Below are 22,972 nucleotides of genomic sequence, written 5' to 3' on the forward strand. Positions count from 1 at the left end.
GAAGGAAGCAGGGAACTGAGACATCTCAGTCAGGTTCTACTTTTGTCAAATTAGTACAGCACTTACTTCAAAAGTATGGGATATCAGGATAATGGATGGGGCATTAAATGGCTTTCAATGCTAATGACAACCATCTGGAGCAACAGTGCTGGGGACTTATATAAGCTTAGTAACCAAAAGGAACACAGATGCAGGAACCCTGTTTGAGAACATTTGCCCTTTAATTTGCATTTAAAATCAGTTTCTTTAAATATTTTAGTTACAAGTTCTGAATAGTGAAGACATAGCAGATGCTGCAGGCACTCAGTATTGGCTCCCCCCTCCCCCTCCCCCCATCCCAGGCCTTGCTCCTTGGCTCAAGATATAAAAGGGCACTCTACACTAACTAACTGGCCCCAGTGTCAAGTGTCAGCAGTCTTGGGCCTGGATGTAGTTGGATACAAAGCCACGAATCTCAGTAGCTTTCATGACAAGATACTTGCATTTAACCATCCTCCAAGGAATTCCAATGATTGTGCCCCAACCCAAGCGCAGTACCTTAGAGACCTAAAGCCATCGCACCACTGTGTACTAACACCTCGAGGCTGGTTTCTACCACAGTCCATCCTCCCCCAGACCTGTGTCCTGCAGAGGAAGAGCCAAGACTCTGCTCCCTACAGGCTAGAACGCAGGAGGGAACAGAACTGCCTCCTCAGTCCACGTGCTTATACCAACTTGAATTTAAAAGCTCAAGTCAACCTGAGCCAGGCCAGAGGAGGGCTCTCCTCCCCAATCTCTATACCAGGCTCCCCACGCTCGGTCCCACTGCCATGATGTGCCAGAATCTGCTCTAAATGAGAACAATGTGCTAGAATGGTTCTTAGCAGCCTGGAAAGGGTTGGCACAACCATAGCAACGTGTGATTGTGCCAAATGCACCTTTCTGGCATGAGCCTATGACGGACAGTGTGAGGGCAGGCCTGCTCTGCCCCATCTATGATTACAACATATGACCTCAGGGGGCCTCTGCGCTCTCCCCCCACTCGACAATCCCCTGGCCTGTGCTTCCTGGAAGAGGTAGAAGAGGCATCTTGAAGTCAATGAGAGCTGAGAATGAAGGTGCTGTTTAAGAAGCAAAGCAGCACCTCTTCACCTGTGTTCAATACCTCCACACAGGTGGAATCAAGTGAGAACGTGCACAGCCAGGACAGAGGCTGCTGTGAGCTTGGGAGGCACAGCATTCTCCTAGACGTCTCTGGAGAGCAGGCTTTCAAAAGATAGAAATGTAATCACATGGTCCCGGTGGTTTCCCTATAGTGTACTGGTACTGGGGAAAAGCAAAATCACCTTTGCAGAGCGCTGATTGAAGAAAGGCAGGAATATAATGAGCATCCATTAAGGCGCTCTCTCTCTCTCTTAAGCCCAAGGAAATAAGATATTTGTGGGTAAGAGACGGGTACAGAGAGGGAGAGAGCCTGGCAGGAACACCAAGAAAAGACCTTCAACTGCTGGTTAGATAGGGCCCTGCTTCCTTGCTTGAGGCCAACAGCATGTGCCTGCCTGTCACCAGGCTAACCTGGGACCCGTGAGGGGACAGGGAGAAGACTGGTTTTCAGTTCCTGCATGACCGATTTGTAGGGCATGTGGCTTCCTCCTAAAGGTCCAAGAGGAGGACTCTGGGATCTTCTACTGCTGCCTTGATTTTGCGGAGGAAAGTCACGGCCTCTCTGCCATCAATCAGCCGGTGATCATAAGTCAGTGCCACGTACATCATGGGCCGAATCTCCACCTACAGGAAGGGAAAGGTCAATAGGTTTGTCTTCCGCAGGTTGGAGAAAGCCCTGCTGAAGGAGATGAGAAAGTATGGCCCGTAGGAAAGTTTCTAGCTCCAGAGTCTTCCCTATTGATGTTGCCTCTGGATACTGATAACATTTTCAAACACCAAGCCTTACCTTCAGTGCAAAGCTCTACCACTCAGAAAGTTTAATCAATGAAAGTCTCCTCACCCCCCCCACGACTGCCTTTAAAAAAACAAAAAACCCTGCCTTCTAACTTATCTGTTGCCTATAGGGAAGGTTTTCCTTCAGTTCTGGCTGCATGCAGTTGTTTCTTTGGGGTTATCATTAAAAAAAATTTTTGGCCAAGCATGATGGCTCACGCCTGTAATCCTAGCACTTTGGGAGGCCAAGGCAGGAGGATCGCTTGAGCTGAGGAGTTTGAGAACAGCCTGAGCTAGAGTGACACCATGTCTCTACTAAAAATAGAAAAATTAGCCAGGCGTGGTGGCACACACCCACAGTCCCAGCTACTTGGGAGGCTGAGATAGGAGGATCACTTGAGCCTAGGAGTTTGAGGCTGCACTGAGCTACGATGATGCCACTGCACTCTACCTGGGGTGATAGAGTGAGACTGTCTCAAAAAAAAAAAAAAAAAAAAAATAGGCCGGGTGCGGTGGCTCATGCCTGTAATCCTAGCACTCTGGAGGCCGAGGCGGGTGGATCGCTCAAGGTCAGGAGTTCGAGACCAGCCTGAGCAAGAGCGAGACCCCCGTCTTTACTAAAAATAGAAAGAAATTATCTGGCCAACTAAAATATATATAGAAAAAATTAGCTGGGCATGGTGGCGCATGCCTGAAGTCCCAGCTACTGGGGAGGCTGAGGCAGTAGGATCGCTTAAGCCCAGGAGTTTGAGGTTGCTGTGAGCTAGGCTGACGCCACGGTACTCACTCTAGCCAGGGCAACAAAGCAACACACTGTCTCAAAAAAAAAAAAAAAAAAAAAAAAAAAAAAAAATTTTAAATCTGGGGTCTACAAATTCTGAAACTGTATGCAAACGTGGGTACATGGGCATTTTCTGGGGAGATCTATGGATTTTGGGATTCACAAAGGAGTTAGTGACCCCAAAAGATTCTAAAGCCCAAAAGATTACTACAGCTCATGCCTGTAATCCCTGCACTTTGGGAGGCTGAGGTGGGAGGATCACTTGAGGCCAGTTTGAGACCAGCCTGGGCAACAAAGCAAGACCCTGTCCCTACAAAAAATTAGCACGGTGTGGTAATGCATGCCTGTGGTCCCAGACACTCAGGAGGCTGAGGCAGGATCACTTGAGCCCAGGAGTTCGAAGTTTCAATGAGCTGAGATCACACTACTACATTCCAGGCTGGGTGACAGAGTGAGATCCTGTCTCAGAAAAAACCACCAAAATATAGGCCCAGAAAATTTTTTCCTACCAGCATATCTTCCAAGAGCCAGGTCAAGCCCCTCTGCCCCTTTCACATCATTCCCTCAATTCCCAGAGAACCTCTAAGCTTTACTATACAACTGGGCAGCTCGTAGACTGCTGTGTATTATTGTCCTGTTTCCCCCAGGGGAAGAAACCATGTCTAAATGGTATACCCCATTCCCTACGGCACCCAGACAATGAAGTTTATTGACTGGTCCCAGATGAAGGAACATGCCTTCTCAGCTCAGCGGTTCTCAAACTTTAATGTACATCAGAATCATCCACAATTCTGCTTCTGCAAGTCTGGGACAGAGTCAGAGAATTTACATTTCTAACAAGTTTCTAGATGATGCTTATCCACAGACCATAATTTGAGCATCAGTGCTTTAGCTATTAATTAGAAACTAAGAAATGGAACCAAGGTCTGAAAATTATAGTGAATGTTTTATAATTACCATTTAGTTTGATTTTCCTCTCATTATCACCTAGCCACTGGGACTTTAGAAGAGATGGTTCCTACCTTGCCTCCCATGGCCACTGGCCTGTCAAAGATGGCGTGCATGCCCAGGATGGCAGACTGAGGGGGGTTGATAATGGGTGTTCCAAAGAGTGAGCCAAACACGCCTCCGTTGCTAATGGTGAAAGTACCACCATCCATATCTTCAATGGCAAGTTCATTCTTTCGGGCCTAAAAACAGATTTCATAATTGAAATATTAAGCCAATCCAGCTTCTTTCACCCAAAGTCCAGAAAGCTTATATCAATAGCATAAGCTCTAGCTTTCACACACTTGTTCAGCAGAGGAGACTGACTAGTGTTCCACCAGAGAAAAGGCATAATTGCATAAAATTGAGGACTTCAAAGAGGACCTTTTCTTTTTCAGGTCTCACTTGATGAGATTTCAGTTCCAAGAATGTTTCTACTTTACCTTCTCTCCCAGTTCATTGATGGTCCGTTCAATATCTGCATAATTCATAGCTTCTACATTCCTGATGACAGGAACCACCAGACCCTGAGGGGAGTGAAAAGCTGTTTCAGTTGCAAATTAATAGTATCCTTTATATCTACAACTCCCTTGATTCAAGCCAATGGTATTCCCTCCTTCGAATACCTTCATTACTCAATGTGATTAACAGAAAACCTAAAATATTTAGGCCTGATGTTAAAAGAATGTAGTATGGTAAAAAAGAAAAAACAGGTAACTTTTACTAACTCCCTTCTAAAAATTACAGAAATGCTTTCTCCTGCGTGATCTGCCTTTTTTATTTTTATTTTTTCAAAGTGACACAGTTTCATTCTATTGCCCAGGCTGGAATGCAGTGGCCCAATCACAGCTCACTGTAACCTCAAATTCCTAGGCTCAAGTGATCCTCCCACCTCAGCCTTCCGAGTAGCTGGGACCACAGGTGTTTGCCACCATGCTTGGCTATGTTGCCCAGGCTGGTCTCAAACTCCTGGCCTCCCAAAGTGCTGCAATTACAGGCGTGAGCCATTGCGCCCGGCCTGGTCTGCTTCTTCACCTAGATATGGTGAGGGTCCAAGATCAGTGCTCCCCACCTCGTTCACCAACATACCCGTGGGGTGGCCACCGCAACACTGATGTCAATATAATCCCTATACACCACCTCTTTGGTTGTATCATCAATCACTATGAGAGAGAAAACACATGTTATAACAACGCCCGAGGTGAGGCTAATCAGGTAATATTTGCATTAACAGAGTAAAAATCTACAGTGTTTGAACAGTGTGGGCTGACCAACCAACATGCAAACCACTGCATTATGAATGGCAGTTGGCACTCCACTTACTCCCATCCCAAGTGTAGTATCTCCCAAGTCCTCTGCCTGAGCCCAAACGTAGGAGCATCCATTTCTTTGACAACCCTCAGAAGGGCTCAATATACTGGCTTACATAGGATAGGTATGCACTAAGCTCCTATTAACTAGCTTCTACTTAAGCCCTCCCTTAGCAGGGAAAGTCTAGGGTTAACAAGTGCTCCTAAAAGGACAAATTAGCAAAGGACAGGGGGTATAAGGATGCTACCCATTCTGCTTCCCACTCTCAACATGGGGAGGAGGGAAGGAGATTCAGGAGGAAGCAGGATGGTCTGGCTTTAGGTATGTTACCTTAGAGACAGCAAACCAACAGCTGAAAATTTACATCTAGCACTTATGGGAAAATAAAGGCTTGGGAATCTTTTCCACAAAAAAAAAAAAAAAAAGTCTATGTTTTACTGTTACATAACACACCCAGGGAAAGCATGTAAAGTGAAAGACAGACCAAGAGAACTTTGAGCGAGGCCTACAAGTACGGGCAGGCAGAAGAGGGCCACTGAAAAAGATGGAGAGAGCCAGTCTGGAAGGCGTGAGGAGAACAGGAGGAACAAAGAGAGGTATACATTTGGGCAAAACAACGACAGCCCTTCTATATACCTGGAGTATATAACTCAATGGGAGGAACTAGGACTTCTATTGCCTGATCTTTAGGGCCTTTGACAATGCTGAGGATTGCAAAATTGTCACTGTCCCCTTTCCAATCTTCCAGGGAACAGAGAAGTATCTCAATAGGAAAAAGAGAAGTGCTTATTAGGTCAACACTTGAATGACATAGGTGAGTAAAGGGAAAAAAAAACAAGCACCAGGTCCACAAAAGAGAGGCCAAGCCCAAGGCTTCCCAATGAGGCCTACTAGCCTGAGATCAAAGATCACCCTGGAGCTTACACCAAGTGTGGAAGTTGGGCTCCAAGATAACACGGCCCAGGGGGTGGGGCTGGGGTGAAGGGCAGCTGGAACGTGAGCTTCCACCCTGACGTGAGACAGCTTAGAGAGCTGGGCTGCCCCAGAACTGCCTGCTGCCAGCACAGTTGCTCTTAGCTGTGCACTGGAAGAGAAACTATTCTGCCCAGCTAGTGGGGAAAAAGTAATCATGATGCCATTTCAGGAGGGTGAATCAAGAAATCCTTGAGGAAGATATTCATATTTCCACAGGTATGAATAAACAGCCTTGGTCTGTTGACCTCCTGAATATGGAAGATCTACCTCCCAGGTCTTCTGCAACTCTGGCCACAAGAAACTCACCTGCATTTACAATAGGCTGCTCTTGCAAGGCAAAGGCTGAAGCCTTCACAAATGCCGACATGAAGCCTAATTTGAAGTTATGTTTCTTCAGAAAAGCATCTTTGTGCCGAGCCCTCATCTCTTGGATGTTACTGTAAAAACATATTACCAAACAAACTGACCACAAAGTCTTAATTTTAACTTTCATACAGGTTTCTAACTCCATGTACACAATTGGGTAAGTTTCCCTTACTCTGTACCATCTACCTTAGTTCAAGTTTTGAAATAGTCCATTAGAGGTCAACACAATAACCTTGTTCTTTTACAAACTGGATATAAAGGAAATCAGGACCAATCTGTCTTTAAACACATTAACTGCCATGTGAGTTGTATTTAACTCATGCTAGTTTTGAGCCCAGGGCCTAGCAAAGCATATGTAACTCACGTGTCTTCATCTTGGGAGCTGCAAGAGCTATTTTTCAAGTTGCATATAACTCATGCACAGAAAACAATAAAAATACATTTTTCATTAAATTAGAAAGGATCATTTTGTTTTCAAAGTTTCATTCTATTTTCGTAATAGAACATCATGACCCCAAGGAAAAATTTTTTTTTTCCCCTAGTGTGGCAGAGGATTGAGCCCTTCAGGGCCTCCTTCATGTTTCACAAGTCACAGATTCCAGTGACAGATATATGAACAAGAGATACAGCACATCATCGTTGCCCTGGATGAGAAAATTGTGAGCTATCCATCCTATGGGGAAAAAAATATTTTGAAGTTTAAAGGTCTTAAAAGAAAAAAAAAAAATCAGTATTCTTTTGTTAGAATTTTTTTTTCTTTAAGCTATCAACAGAACTTTATTCATTAGAAACTGGGCCGGATGGACCCCTTAAGGAGCTGCAAGCCCCTGTGCCCCAGCCCCTTCTCTGTTTGGACCCTAGTGAGATGTGCAGTCTGCCCACCCCAAAAAATATGGAACGCTTCACGAATTTGCATGCCTCCTTACACAGAGGCCACACCAATCTTCTCTGTACTGTTCTAATTTTAGTATACGTGCTGCCGAAGTGAGCACTAGAATTATTTTCAAAAAACCACCAAACCCTTGGCTGGGCGTGGTGGCTCACGCCTGTAATCCTAGCACTCTGGGAGGCCAAGGCGGGTGGATTGCTCGAGGTCAGGAGTTCGAGACCAGCCTCAGCAAGAGCGAGACCCCGTCTCTACTAAAAAAAAATAGAAAGAAATTATCTGGCCAACTAAAAATATATATATAGAAAAAAATTAGCCGGGCATGGTGACACATGCCTGTAGTTCCAGCTACTCGGAAGGCTGAGGCAGTAGGACCGCTTAAGCCCAGGAGTTTGAGGTTGCTGTGAGCTAGGCTGACGCCACGGCACTCACTCTAGCCCGGGTAACACAGCGAGACTCTGTCTCAAAAAAAAAAAAAACAAAAACAAAAAACCACCAAACCCGATCATGACTTCCTTGTGACATTCCTATTTCCTGATAAGTAGAGATTAAAAGAAAAAAAAAAACCCCAAGGTATATGGGGCTCCATTAGAGCAAAAGCAGTCATGACTACACATGGAAAGGTACAACCTAGTGTTCTTTCAGGCTCATAGGCGCGTCAGTGGATTCATGCTTCATCTCTCCAGAGTTAGCAGTTCCATCTACTTGTTCCTTCAAACAGGTAGTAACACATCCAACATATGTAAGCGTCAGGGCTGGGCACCAAGACACAAAAATAATCAAGACATAGCTCTTGCCCTTAAGGTTAGTTTAATGGATATGGTTTCCTTGGTATTTAGAAAAGTGGCCTTGTGTGGTTTAGGCTTGTCCCCTTCAGATTAAGCACCCAGCCTTCTGAGAAGCCTTTGGCAGTGTGAGAACAGCCTTTATCCTTTTGGCACAGGTTTTTACATACACACAATGCAGAGTTAGTGGAAAATGGCTGTCCCATGATTTTGCCGCAGAAACCTCAGTATTTACTGGAATAGAGTTCCGTGAAGAAAATTGAATTTGACTTCATCTCAGGCGCAAATGCTCAGTTCTCCCTTTCTCCCTATAATGGCCTAATTCAACATTAGCATGAAAGATAAGATGTGGCACAACTTTCACTGCCCCCTTCAGATCTTGTTTTTTTAAAAAGGAAGTTTTCCTTGGGGGACTGATTGGGTTTAAAATGCTTGTTTTCCTGAGTCTAACCTTATTTAGTGCTAGGATTACCACCCTAAAGACATTACTGGTTCCCAAGACACAAGAGCTGCAGAAGAGGGAAAGAAGTGATAAAACATCTCTGCTCTCAAACCTCCCCAAATGCTATTGTCCAGTCATTAAGTAGTTTCTATTTCAGGGCTCTGCCCTTGGAGGCAGAGGCTGGGACAACAGGGGAAAGGAGGTCGTCTCAGAAAGGTCGGTCCCTCATGGGTTAGCCGATCAGCATGAGACCCAAAGGGCACTCAATCTAAACGAAATTACTGGCTGCAGGGAGACTGCAGGCCACTGTTAAGTGACACCTCAATTAGCTGTTGAAAGGAGATCCAGCTATTACACTTCCTTTCCAATCAAAGCTGTTGGGCTAACTGCATCTTTCAAGGCCACAAATATTTACATGTTTTGTCTTAAGAAATTGGATAGAATTTCAAAGTCCAATTCAATTTGTGTACAATTGGCCCTAATGCACTGAAACATAAGCTGCAGCTTTTTGATTCATTAGTCAAGGTCCTTCCCTACATTCTATGGACAGGAGAGAAATCTTTGGCTTGAATGACATCCAGTCTTTTTAGAAAGCTTCCTAATGGAAGACAGCTAGTAAAACAGGCCCCACCTTGTGAACAATGTCACAGCACACTACCAAGAAACTACTACTTTCTACTTTTTAGACCCCTTTCAAAGAAACACAGATTTCCCTAATGAAAAGTAGATTAGCAGACTAAACCTTCAGGACAAAAAGCAGCAAAGAGATGACCTGAAGACTTGATAATTTACCTCCTAAATTAAGTATATAAAGTCTTAAGCTGGCATTCACAACATTCTGAAATATGAATCCAATCTTCTTTACCCTTCTTTCCTATACATATTCCTCACAGTGAAAATGATCTTTGACTATTTCTCAAATGTGTCTTCTTTCCTGCCTATATCACAGTCCATACTGTTAACATCGTCGGAATGACCTTTCTCCACAACACTACCTGACAAAATGCTAGTCACTCTTGAAGGCCTTTTAAAAATCTTTTTTCCAGGAAATCTTTCCTGACCCTACCCCTTGCTACCGCTAACCCCAACCTCAAAATGATCTCTCTCTTCTCCATTTTATACTTTTATCCTTCCAATACTTATTTTTCTATAATACTGTGTTCATCCAAACCAGAAGATAAGCTCTAAGAGGCTAGGGGCTGGCTCTTTTTCACTCATCTTTGTATCTCCCTTGTATACAGTAAGCATTCAAAACATGTCAAATTTCTCTTCCCTATAGTGCTGACATGTGAACACATGAAAATCTTGAAAACAGGTGAGTTAACAATTAGCTCACTACAGAAATGGGTATATGCAGTGAATTAGACTCGTTGGTTAACATTCTGAGGTTTTTACTAAAAAGTAAAACTCGCTTTCCATTTTTCTATTAAACCTGGGAAAAGCAAAAGATATGACAGGCCTATCTATGCCTTGTCACCTCCCCGATTCTGAGTCACCTAGGAACATGCATAAGGAGCAGCCCCTGTGAGAAGAATCAGGTGCGGTGCTCCAGGTCAAGGGTGCTCCACCCCAACGGGTAGGCCTGGGCGTAAGCCCTCTTGATCTGGTTGCCCCATCTGTGCTTGGCAACCTACCACTAGTCAGAGTGTAAAACTGTTACCTCTGTCATTTATTAGAAATCACAAGATATAGGTTTAAAAGTCTGAAAGTCTAAGTTTTTTAAGTCACAGAAGAGGCAGGCATACTAATTAGGAAAGTCAATTAAGAGATGAAGTCAATGGGTCACTCTGTGTAAGTCAACAACCAACAAAGCAAAGAAGTACCTCTTTCCTGTCAAGTTAGGTTTGGAATCAGCATTAGATTGGGACTGAGGCAAGTTCGAGTGTTCTCCAAGAAAAAAGGGAATGGGGGTATGAGGGACTGGAGACCCCACCTCATGTCAATCTCATTGAAAGTGGTCAGCATTGCACATGTATTCTGGGCCTCCTTCAGACGCTGAGCAATGCGCTGTCGCATCCTGTTCATTTTCTCCTGAAAGTGAAAGAAGTATTGACAATCTGGTCTCTCTCAGTCAAGCATTACCCCATGTAGTCAAAAAGAGTACTCACTCAGCTTGCCAGGAGTGGATGGCCAAGGACTACAATATCTAAGTACAACAATAGCTCCAGGCCTCCCTTTCCTGTGGTGGCCTTCCTCTTCTGAGCAAGAACATGGAAACACAGGCCAAAACTACTCACTCAGATGTGTCTGAAGTTTGACCAAGAACGGAGTCCCGGGAATAGTTTGATTCGAAAAGCAAGAATGTGGTATAGGTCTAGCCAGCATAAGATTCATAACATAAAGGGCAATTTCTATTGATAAAGACTTACATGAGAATAGCTACTTGTGGAAGAGAAACTCATGAAAACCAGATTTTTGAGGCTATCATATTTTTAGGAAGTATTCTCAAGGAGAGGAACCCACATTCTTGACCATACTTTCTTGAGGTTTTATGTCTGTACCCGACAGCTACTGTTACTGAGCAGTATCCCTTAGCTATACCTAAGTATCTCGGAAGTCTAGGAATAGAGCTCTCTAAACCAGCTCTGAAGTGTGTGACACTGTGGGAGGGAGGGGGCGTGTTACTAAGCTACCATCCCTTGCAAATATTTTACTTACCTGAGGCATTTCATTGGTCAGCATAGTATAGTGGAAAAACCACAGGACAAGTGTTCAGAAAACCTTAGGTCTTAGTGGCATCACTTGATGGTTATGTGACTATGAACAAGTTACTTCCTAAACTCCATTTCTTTGTGTCAAGGCTGAGGGAATGAGCTGCCAGCGATTTAAAAGGTAGGTACACCACCACACCCACACTCCACTAATCTGAACACTGCTACCTCTACCTCTTTCCTGGAAGAGGTCCTCAGAGGCTTACCCGATGTTCTGAACGCAGACCTTTGCCAGCTCCTGGCTCAGCTAGTGGAGGGGCAGCAGTGGGTTTTACTGCAGACACTGAAAATGAAGACAGAGGGTACAGCTGCATCAGAGAAGGAAAGAAACATCTACTGAGTATGTGCCAGTGCTTTCGTACTGTACTGTCACTTAATCCTCAAGATATTCTGAAGTATATTAGTATCATTCCTACTTCACTGATGAACAAACTGCTCAGAGAAGTAACTAGCCTAAAGTAACAAAGTTAGTAAACAGAAAACTGGGATGCAAACCCAAGTCTTCAGATACAAAGTCTAGAGTTTTTTCTACAAAGCAGCCAACCTGGCCTGTTCAGGACCATGATTAGTTTCAGACTTTACCCAGTGAGGGAACATGATATTAGATGAGATGTTCTTCTCCGATATGCAGACTCGTGGGAGTTGAAGGTTTACCTGGTTTGCTAGAAGCAGGTTGTGAAGGCGAGGGCACTGGTGGCATCTGAGTGGGTATGGGTGCTGCAGGGGGAGGAGGAACTGCTGCTGTAGGCTCTGCTTTTGGGGCTGCGGCAGCAGGAGCTTCAGTTGGCTTGGCCTTAGCAGGAGCAGCTAAAAAAGAAGATAGATGCCATTGGCACTGTCTGGAATGATAAGCAACCAAATCACAGATACTAAGCAAAATTTCGTGGCAAAAGCTATAATTCCAATCGACAAATGTCTGTTGGGTATCTGCTATATGCAAGGCACACAATGACAAAAGGCACTATTCTCTATACCCCTGGGTCCCTAAATGTCCTATATCAGCTAACAGGCTCAATTCAGCTGCCTTACTGATTTTACAGATATCTACTGATCATCAAATTCAGCATGTACTTTCAAAGGACCTACTAAGCTCAAGGAAATGTAAACTTCCAAGCAAAAAAAGCCCAGGCAATTTAAAATGTTAACACACACACAAATGTATTTCTAATTATGGTAATATGACATATCATATTGACGATATTTTAACATTACATATGGAAGAATACTCAACTATATTAAAAATAAGTTTATTCAAGGGCTCACTTAGGCATTAGTTTAAAGCATTTTATCCAGGATGACCCTCATAAAAATCAATGGGGTGGTCAAGTAATAAGTTCACAACTTTAAGTGAGATGTGTATTTCTATTTTTTTTTACCCATTTTTTCATCACATCCGGTTTTAAAGTTAAGATGGACTTCCTTCCAAAGAAAGACTCACTCTTATTTCCCAGCCTTCTACATTTTTTCTACTTGGAGCTTCTGGCCCTGATCAACCTCACTGATGCCACTAGCATCTTTCTGCTTGATTAGTTTAACAATGAAAAAGAAATAGACTTTAGTAGTTATAACATTTAACTAAGGGAAAAACAGTTATTTTCTTTTCTAATCTCTGACTATGAAGTCCAGTACAAATTCCTGTTTCTCATTTCTTCCCAAGAGAAATACCAACCTTTTCTAGAGATACAAAAGAATAGATGTGAAAAGAAACTACACTGAATTCCTCATAATAGGCAACGAGCATTTCCTTTGAGCATGTCAGTGATCAAGAAGTTTAGAACTCTGGAGTATTTAAGATCTTGGATTTTCAGATTAGCGATACTCAACCTATGTATCTTTAAGAAAATGTCCAGTGTAAGAAACATCCATGGAAAGAACAGAGTGTTATAAGATTTTTTTAAAAATAACCTTTTTAGAATTTGACATTTAAAGTTCACACTATATAAATATTACCCTTCTCGTCCCTTCAACTAACGGCAGCTGGAATGCCAAAGGCTCTTTGAGGTATCAGGGAATTAGTACATCATGCTCAGCCCCAACCCCGAGGGGGAACACTGGAGACCTTGGCCACCAGGAGAACTTCTTTACCACCAGTTTTCCTGAGCGTGAAAAGAGGAGTGCCTCCTTCGACTTTTCCCCCATCAGGTACCAAGAGAGCTTCAATCACGCCATTTGCTGGTGATGGAACCTGCATGGATGTCTGGAAAAGGAAGACAGATGGAGAAAGGGTCCAACTTTTTATCCAGCATTAGAAAATTAATTGTATTGAATCAAGATGAGTCACAAGAGTTGAAAAACAGATATACAAGGCCTGCACATGGGAACATCTAAGGCCACACTTTTAGAGTAAGAGTGATGACAAGTCATTGCTGTTGTGAAAATTCACCCTTTCTGTCCTTTCTCAGAAACACCAGAGCAACATTCAGTTAATCTGTTTCCAAGTGATACACCAAAAACTGGAAGTGGCTCATTCACCACACATGAAAAAAGCTATGAGACTAAAGCTACTAAATAAAGTACACAGTATAATATATATACACAGGACAATCTAAAACTGAATTTTTTTTCTTTTTAATGAGCTAATCTAGCACTTTTACAACCGAGATTAAAGCTAATTAAAAATGATCTTTGTTCCCTATGGTGAGTTATTAGAAAAAAATTATCTTTAAACAATAGTTAAGTACCTGTTTCTTTCATTAGGTTAAGAAACTAAGGGAAGACCGTGAAAAATTGGCACTAATATAGGACAAGCCTACCTTGTCAGTTTCAATCTCACAAACCACTTCATCTTCTGCAACTGTGTCCCCAACAGCTGAAAAGATAATTACAGGCTACCTGTTAGGGGGAGCCTCTGGTAGCCACAAAACCCTTTTTGGCAGGTGTGTTATAAGACCCTTTCCTACCAGGGTAGAGCCATAAATTCCAGATTATCATTGGGGGGAGGAAAGGCTTTTAGAAAGCATTTAAACTTAAGATGTGTGGGGAAACTAAATCTTACCTTTCTCCCACCTGACATCTCCTTCTGTGACAGATTCTGCAAACGCTGGGGTTTTGACTGTAATTAAATCATCCTCTAGGAAAAAAGCAAAAAAGAAAATCACAAGTAGTCCATTTTTCCTTTTTAATGTTTTTCTTTAATTAAGTCAATTGTTGCTCTTCCAAATTAAAACTCCATTCCCAAGAAAGCAGGTACTTACTGCACACAGCCGTAGTTCTGAAGAAGCGAACACTGAAGACACTACTGTTGTTAATGCTACAAAAGAAACATGAAAAGTAACTCCTTTAGCAGGTGAACCACTCACAGCTTAGTCTAGTTAAGGCCCCATGGGTCACCTTCCCTTTAAATCAGTGATTTTTGTTTTTTTGAAACAGAGTCTTGCTCTGTCATAGTGAGTGAAGTATAGTGGCATCATCAACCACAAGCAACCTCAAACTCCTGGACTTAAGCGATCCTCCTGCCTCAGCCTCCCGAGTAGTTGGGACTACAGGCCTGTGTCACAATGCCAGGCTAATTTTTCTATTTTTAGTAGGGACGGAGTCTCTCTCTTGCTCAGGCTGCTCTCGAACTCCTGACCTCAAGCCATCCTCCCACCTCAGCCTCCCAGTCTGCTAGGAGTATAGGTGCGAGCCACGGTGCCTGGCTAAATCAGTGATTCTTGACCAGGGATGCCCATCAGAGTCACTCAGGGGGAACTTTTTTCAAAGTTCACGTGTCCAGGCCCCACCCGCAGAGATTCTGACTCAGCAGGTCTGGAGTAGAGCCTGATGACCGGGATGACTCAAATAGTGAGCTCCTCCTGTGAGCACAGGACCCTGCGCCGCAATGCATTGCCAGCTCTCACAAAACAGACTTACATTTGGTTCTTTGAGGGAAAAAATTCACACCATGGTCCTTTGCAGACCCACCAAAAGGACTTAATCCTGTGTAGGTCTCTTTCTTAACTAAATCCAAGTAAGATATATGGTATGCCCTCAGGATTATAGGTTTTAATACAGCAGCAAGATGAGACCAATAACTGGGAGGTAAAACAAGGTGTTATGTCAAAAAAACAAAACAAAACAAACACAAAGGGGGGGAAAAAAACCCCAACAATCCATATGGTATCTCCTATCTCCTATTCTGTTCTCTTGCTAGGAGGCAGCACATCGGTCCATTCTGGACTCATTAGAAAGGAACGTCAAAGACCAGGCATTTTCTGATAGGACATTTACATTAAATACTATACACTGGAGAATAATATTACCTTGTATGCATAAAGCCATTAACAGTAGCTACCAGTGGGGAGTGAGAAATGTAGCCATATTCTGTATCTATAATCACCTGTTACATACATATACAATCTGGAAGAATGATTTGGACTGATGGGGACCTTTCACTTTTTACACTTCAGGATTGTTTGACTATTCTAAAATAAGCACCTTTATAAAAGTAAAATAGATTTAAGTTGCCTTTTGATATTTTTACTTTTATAATGTCAAAATAACTGTAAGGTCTATGTATAATCAAGGAAAAATGTAAGTTATTATAAAAACACAGAAGACAAAATGTTCTGCATAAGTTTGTAACCATGTAAAAATACACACCCATGGGCAAGAACTAATAGGTTAACATGCAAATGCAGAGACTGTGCTGTAAGACACCCAGGAACGTGGAGGACTGGCTGCCTCTAGGAAGAGGCTTTTGGTGGGGATAGAGGACAAGGATAAAAGTCTCCTCATGGATCACTTTTTTACTTTTTGAATTTTGAACCATGTAAATATATTACCTATTAAATAAAAAATAGAATAAAAATAGTTTTATAATGAAAGATTTTAAAAATAAAGTGGGTACCTCATTTACCAAAAAAACCACACATAAGAACAGATATTAGACTAGGGTGACACAATTAGGGGTTGATCCCACCCAAAGTTTAGTTCTCCATTATTTACTTTCAAATAGTTATTTGTTGTATTTACTACACAGATATTCATGATTGCCCCAATTTTCATTTAATTGCATAGGGTAATACATTTTGAATCTAACTTTTTAAATTACAAAAGCACTAGATCTTCACTGTAGAATATTAAAAAAAGATTGTTTATAGTAAGAATACATGATAGATTTTAAAAAATGAAATCTTGTAATCTGCTTTTTTCTACTTCTCATAGTGTGGGCATAATTAACATGCCATAGTTTAAGCAATCTCTGTTTGCCATTTTGAAAGAAATCTAGGTATACTTCAGTATAGATTCCTGGAAATGGAATTGCTAGATCAAAAGGCACACACAATTCAAAGACTTATGATTGCCAAATTGCCCTCCAAAAATAACATAGGAATTCATACTTCTGGTACTGGAGTGCATCATTTTCTCAAGTTTAAAAAAAAAACAAAAACATCTCATTGTGATGCATGGTGAGGAAGAAGCTAATGTGCTGACCCTTCACTTTGAAGATTCTCCCTGTAGAGAAAGTAGCTTGATAAGCTATTCAACAGGTTACTAAAGAGCATCCTCTTACCACCACCCCGAAAACACTTGGAATGCAAAATAGTATTTGAGCAACATTCATAAGCAGAAGTTAATCTGAAACACACATGGGTGGCCTCTCTCCAAACTCTGTATTATGTAATAATATTCTGTCCAAACCAAAGTCCTAGAGCTCAACCAGTTTTATGGTTTCACTGTTGCACCCTTCTATATCTATTCCCATAAAAAGACAGCTCCAACTTAACTTTCATTATACTCTAAACACCTGAGGAAGACAGGCACACTCCTGGTCCAACAGCTGACATGGGGCTGATGCTCAAGGTATAACATATAGAAAAAATGATCATCAAGGTTAGGTTTAGGAATTCAACAAAACTACTCAGATTTCTAGGTCTGGAGGCCAATGAAGAAATCAGATGGTCAAATTTACAACTGATTTTTTTTTTTTTTTTTTTGACAACTGATGTTTTAATAAATACCTCATGGCCATGTATCTGTACTCCCCAGTGATACTTACACAATCTTCCTGTTTTCAGGGTAACCTGGTCCCTGGCATAAGGAGACACCTGCAAGAAACAAAACACCTCAACCAACAACTCGAATCTTACACAGGATACATGCTGGGAATGGAAAAGAAGTCTGTCACCCTCTAACCCTGAGACAGAGCTGTCAACTAGAGGCAACAATATAATCTTTATCACACATAGTCCTGCTTCGCAAACTTTTCCAAAGTAGCCTTAATGGCAGACAGCAATGGGTATATGGGGCTGAGAGTAGGTATATGTTGGGGAGAAAAGGGGAGAAATCTGATGGCACAGCCCAAAGTAGTTTTATAATCTTATTAACCTTGAAAATTCCTAAATTTACACTATTCCTATATGCTTTCATAGTAAAATGTATTTCCAATTCTTCAAATACAACTAACTGAAGCTTGAGAAAGACATGTGACGGCTTATCCTATAACTATGTATAACCTAATTTGAGAAGCAAGGGAGCTGTTCAGTATGGGTTTGAATGGATTGGGCTAGAAATCTTATTGCCTAAACCCTAGTAGCAAAGACTGGCTACGTTAGGCCCACGATCTCCAGCTTGTCCCAGGACTGAGAAAATCATTTCCCCACCTTTCCAGTTTATTGTCTTCCCATGCTCTTTCTGAGGTCTTCCACCCTGGTCATTCTCAACAAGGTGCAAGCCCCTTTCTGCCCACCAGCTGTCCTTAACCATAGTTAATTGCATTTTCCCAACTGATGACTATTAACTACAGCTGCCTACCCTGAATATATTCTTGGGTCCTATTTTTTTCAGATCAACAACTCTTTCTGAACCATAGACTCAGGAGATAGCAAATATGAGACAGCTCTCTTATGCCCACCGCCTCAAACATCCCCACAGAAAAGCAAGCCAGTCACCTCTGTCCAGCAACCAATAACTGTGCGGTGCAAATTCTAAGCACGGCCATGTCTCTGAATGAGAACAGCCGGCAGCCCATACTGATTTTTGAAACCCTGAGTCTAATTCAGAGTTCATCCTACAGAAGTTTCATTTGTATAGTGCTTTAGGGTTTATAAAAAGCTTTCACATAATGACCTCATTTTGATTTGAGTCTCACAACGACTCTCTGAAATGGAATCACCATCTGCCATTATTCCCATTTCATATAAAAACAGGGCTTCTGGAGATTAAGTGACTAGCCCAAGGTGAATCTCTGAGCCAAGATGCAAACCCCCAAGTCCAAGGCTCTTTCCACCATCCTGTTAGTCTACAAGTGGAGAAAATATTTACTGACATTTTTCAGGATTCCCATTTGAAAAGAATGTCTATTACTGAAAGTCCACTACGAGCTGACACTGTGTTAGATGCCTTATGTTTTCATGACACTTAGGATAAAAATCCAAACACTTTATACAGTCCTGTACCATCAGCCCTCCCCCATCTTTCCAGCCAGACAGGCTTCCTTTCCAAATCTGACTGGTCAGGTCCCTTCCTGTGTGAAAATCTTTGCACAAGCAATTTCCTTTGCCTGAAATATGATTTTCTTGGCTTACTCTTCTGTATTCTTCAAGCCTCAGCTTAAATGTCACTTCTTCAGGGAAGCCTTTACCGACATTCCCACAGCATTCCCTGTCTTCCCTAGCTGGACTACATCATCCCACCCTCTCATCACACCCTTTACTTCTCTCTCATAGTAATCACGATATAATTATGTCCTTACGTGTGCATAAATGTTTACCTGCTTTCTCTCCAGCTAGCCCATAAGATTATTCAGGGTAAGACACCATCTATATCCCTGTCACCCAACGCAGTGGCTGGCATGTAGTAAGCACTCAATGAGCTGTTGAGTGAGTAAATGAGAACATGGTGGGTTAGCACGTCACGCTGAGTTAGGCAGACCTGGCTTGATCAATATTGGCTGAATGACCTTGAACAACGCACTTAACTCTCTTGTCTTGGGTTATGCGTCTGTAAAACAGAGATAATACCTTTGTTCTGCGACGATTAACTTGAGTTTAGAACAATGCTTGGCATAAAGAAAGCCTACAATAAGACTGACTCATTCAACAAGTATTTACGCCAGGCATATAATAAAAAACAAGCTACATAAGACACATTAATAATAATTTTTTAAAAAAAAACCTATTGGGATAAAATCTAATCTCCTTCCAGTAGTCCACATCATCTTCTACGTCATGCCACTCTCTCCCTTAACCAAAATGCTCTGGCCAAATCACTTTTTCCAGTTCCTAAATAGTGCCAATCTCTTTCCTCCAGGTCTTTGTACATGCTTTTCTTTCTTTCTCCCGTTTTTCACTGGGGTAGATCTGTCACATCCTCCAGGTCACAGCTCTAAGGTCACCTATTCAATGAGCTCCCTTCTGTCCACCCTCATTTGTTTCCTTCTCAGCATTTACCAAAAATTGTGACTATTAACTTATTTAGCAAGTTACACTTTGTCTTTCCCACTAGCCTGTGAGCTCCACGAGGGCATGAATTGCTGTATCCTTTTTGAGTGCCTAGCACAGAGTATGACACACAGTAAAAACTCATTAACTACAAGCTGAATGACTAAATGATAGTTGTTCCGATTAAGTAGCATTTTGTTTCACTCCTCTCTGAAACCATGATCTCCTTACATACTGCTCTGCCCAACAGGAGAGCATTTTAGGTGACGGCAAGGGCAGAACTTACCAGGCAGGGAACGTCTCCCTAGAGGGCAGTTCCCCTGTTGAGAAAGAAGACATTATCGACGTCACCCAAGATGAAAAGAGAAAAGAAACCGCTTTTTAAGTACACATTCAAAGCTGTCCCACTGCTGGTGACAGGTGAATCTCCTAACTCCAAAGGTAAACGCAACACACCGGGCTCAGCAATCCGAATCAGCACACTAGGCCTGCCGAACTAGCTCAGCTTCCCCGCAGGACGGATGCCCACTGGTTTTAACAGAACAGAGGAGACAGGCCCCCGCAGCCTGTCGGAGGACCCAGCCGCGCCTCCTCCCGAACTACGAGTCTAACATCGGGACGGGCGCGGCTCCTCAGCTCCGGAGCGGAGGGTGGGGTACGGCAGGAAACGGGCCGCGCGGGCTGCCTCGAGAAGGCAAGGGGCCGCCGGGCTCTGCAAGACGGCCTGGAGAGCGACAGCGGCCTCGAGTCGCCCAGCCCGCGCGGCCTCCGCGTCCCGGTGCCCTTGGTGCCCGGCCTGGCCGGCGCGCCGCGCCCATGCCCTCCAGGCCGCCTGTCCGCCGGCCGGCAGGTTCCCCACCCGCTGGAGCCCCGGCTCGGCCAGACCGTACCTTCTGGAAGGCGGAGAGCGAGCGGGTGAACGCCCGGGACACGCAACGGGACCGGGACAGCATCGCGGCGGCGGCGGCGGAGCCGAGGGCGGGCGGACACCGGATATAGGGCCCGGCATCAACCGGAAGTGGGACGGGCCGCAGCACCTGCCGCGCGGCGAGGGGTGTTCGGAGCAAACCACTGGCAGGTGGCGCGACTCGGCAGCCCTTGGTGCAGCTGGGAGTGTGCTGCTCGTGAGCAGGCAACCCGTGGGGCGTTCTTGGAGCCACCTGCGCTGCCTACCAGCCTGGGCCGGGTCTCCTCGTTTTGCCTACGACTGTCCGGGGACCAGATCGCCCCCAGGGTCAGGCCTTCCCCGACCTTTCCGCAGAGCCAGCTCTGAACTTGGCGCCCTTCTCTCCTGGGACCCGGGGCCACTGCGCCATTCCGCCTCTGTACCAAGGGAAGAGAGCGAAAGGCGGGCATGGGCTTTGAACTCCGACCTTGGCAGACATGCCTGCCTGATCTTAACACGTGTGTGGCCTTGGGCAGATGACACTGCCACTTTGAGCCTCAGGTTCCTCAACTATAAAAAAAAAGGCACTTGGCACTTCCCTGTCTCCCTAACCCTGAAACAGAAGAGTCCCGAAGAACCTCTAAAGGGCTCCCACTGCCCTTTTTCAAGCTGAACGTCTTTATCAACTATTCTTGCTTCTGCAACATCTGATCTTCCCGTCTCTATGCAAACTCTCTCCAGCCAAATTAATTGTTCCCCGTAAATCCTGTGCATTTTGGAAGTTGTTCGTTTGTCACCCTAGGCCTGGAATATAAACTTCTAATTCCATGGAGTTTATAAATTCTGTCTTCTTCACCGTTTTCAGAGATTGGCGTAGTTTAGTTGTGCAATAAATATTTATGGACAGCGCCTGGGCCTCCCAGCTTTAAGCATACCATTCTGCCTGCTGCCTTGAAGTGAAAGCACGTGGCACCCCTCCCCCTCCTTAACTGCTGCATTCCCTTCAGTCTTCAGGCCCCAGAGAGTATTCACCTTAATAGTTCACCTTTCTAATAGAAAAGGTGTTTTATTAACCTTTGGTTGAATTAATAACAAGTGAATGTATGAATGAATGAATGAATGACCTGGTACCTGTTCATGAGGGTTTCTTTATCTGAGTCATTTTGCTTTGTCCTGGGGACCTTTGTAGTGCCTTCACTCACCCAAACCCTGAAAGCCCTGCCACTAGAATTCTGGAAGGATGGGCAAAAGCCCTAACTAGAAATAGAGAAAACAACTGTGCCCTGCTGCAGCCCATGATCAAGTCCTCAGTATCCTTCACTTGGATTGTTTTCAAAGTTTCCTAAGCAGCCCTAAGCCTCTCACTTTCTCCAGCTCATTCTTCACACCTATGTCAAAGATACTTCTGAAATGCAAACCTAATCCTGTCACTCCCCTGCTTAAAGTTTTTTCATTGCTTCTCCTCATCTGTGGGAGTAAGCCCAAACTCCTCAATTTGACCAGGCACCTGATAATCTGGCTTCTGATTATGTTCCCATCCTTTCCCCCAATTGTCATGGATCCTGAGCTTTCCTCATACCACACTACTGGCCGTCCAGCCACTGTGCTATTTCACTCCTTCACATCTTTGCTTGGGCTGTTCCCTCCTCTTATTTGTCTAGGGACTCCAGGTCATCCTTTAAATCTCTTTCTGAATCCCTTCCTAATCCCCTCTGGCAAAGTTAACAGATACTTTTTCTGTGTTTCCAAAGCATTGTGTCTGTACCTCTACATCGCATTGTATTCTAATGTCCTGTTTACCTGTCTGTCTCCTCTATTGGGTAGAGCAGCAGGAGGAAAGAAACCACTTTCTATTTTCCTGAATCCTCCACACACAACACAGTGCCTGGTGCGCTGCAGGTATTCAGTAAATATTTATGGAATGATTAAATACTTCCATGCTTACAGCGATGCTGGACACAGCTGGAGTCTAAGACAGTAATCAGAAGCTATGGTAATCTCTTGCTGAGGTTGCTGTTAATATTTCTTAGCTAGCTGTTTATTTCTTTCGCAGTTTTTAATAATTAATTTTTGAAATTCTAACCTAAGGTTTAGAAGTTCAAGCCTGGTTATAATGTGGCAAAACATTTCTCCTGGAGTTTTAGTGATCACCCAAGTTAATCTCGGATATAGTCTTAGGCACCACGTGCACACACACACACACTCGTGCATGGTAGCATTCAGAGTCTTTTCCAGAGGATAAAGGTTAAATTGATTTCCTTGATCACATATGAGCTTCCATGGAGTCCAAGGTGCAACCCAATAAGCTAGCACCCTCTCCTTCGTTTAGAGCCTCCAAGGACACAGCGTCAGCTATTGGGACAGGAGTTTATGGATATAAGTTGTAGCAGGGTTGGAAAGAGAATTTTTTAAAAACATTTTCATTGTAAAAGATAGATTCAGGAGAATGTATAACTCCATGTGTACAGTTTTAAGAAAAATAATAAAAGGAACTTCCATACTCTGTGGCCCCTCAACCATACTGAATTATATGTTAACCAATCCCTGTTTTCATTATAGCTT

The 22,972-nt window shown here is 43.4% G+C and overlaps 1 protein-coding gene and 1 non-coding gene across 2 annotated transcripts; both read right to left on the reverse strand.

Annotated features, from left to right (window-relative positions):
* Positions 1-200: 200 nt before the first annotated feature.
* DLST (dihydrolipoamide S-succinyltransferase) lies at positions 201-20,539 on the reverse strand. The gene is made up of 15 exons (XM_045563832.1): positions 20,415-20,539; positions 19,811-19,844; positions 17,142-17,190; positions 14,356-14,411; positions 14,157-14,231; positions 13,915-13,970; positions 13,247-13,358; positions 11,816-11,968; positions 11,368-11,444; positions 10,384-10,481; positions 6,278-6,408; positions 4,775-4,848; positions 4,129-4,212; positions 3,721-3,888; positions 201-1,767 (listed from the first exon to the last, which is right to left on the reverse strand). The coding sequence occupies exons 1-15, from the start codon at positions 20,475-20,477 to the stop codon at positions 1,633-1,635; spliced, it is 1,365 nt and encodes a 454-aa protein (XP_045419788.1). The 5' UTR covers positions 20,478-20,539; the 3' UTR covers positions 201-1,632.
* LOC123631197 lies at positions 7,224-7,329 on the reverse strand. The gene has a single exon (XR_006733062.1). It is a non-coding gene; the product is annotated as a U6 spliceosomal RNA (small nuclear RNA).
* Positions 20,540-22,972: the final 2,433 nt, after the last annotated feature.

Source organism: Lemur catta, chromosome 1 (genome assembly GCF_020740605.2).
Source record: "Lemur catta isolate mLemCat1 chromosome 1, mLemCat1.pri, whole genome shotgun sequence".
NCBI classification, from domain to species: domain Eukaryota; kingdom Metazoa; phylum Chordata; class Mammalia; order Primates; family Lemuridae; genus Lemur; species Lemur catta.

Bases quoted from the DNA above. Each gene is read 5' to 3' on its own strand.
- DLST (XM_045563832.1), bottom strand. From the start codon at position 20,477: ATGCTGTCCCGGTCCCGTTGCGTGTCCCGGGCGTTCACCCGCTCGCTC. The intron at 13,971-14,156 runs GTAAGATTTAGT...TTATCTTTTCAG, and splicing joins AGATGTCAGGTGGGAGAAAG to CTGTTGGGGACACAGTTGCA. The intron at 4,849-6,277 runs GTGAGTTTCTTG...TCTCTCTCATAG, and splicing joins GCAGCCTATTGTAAATGCAG to TGATTGATGATACAACCAAA.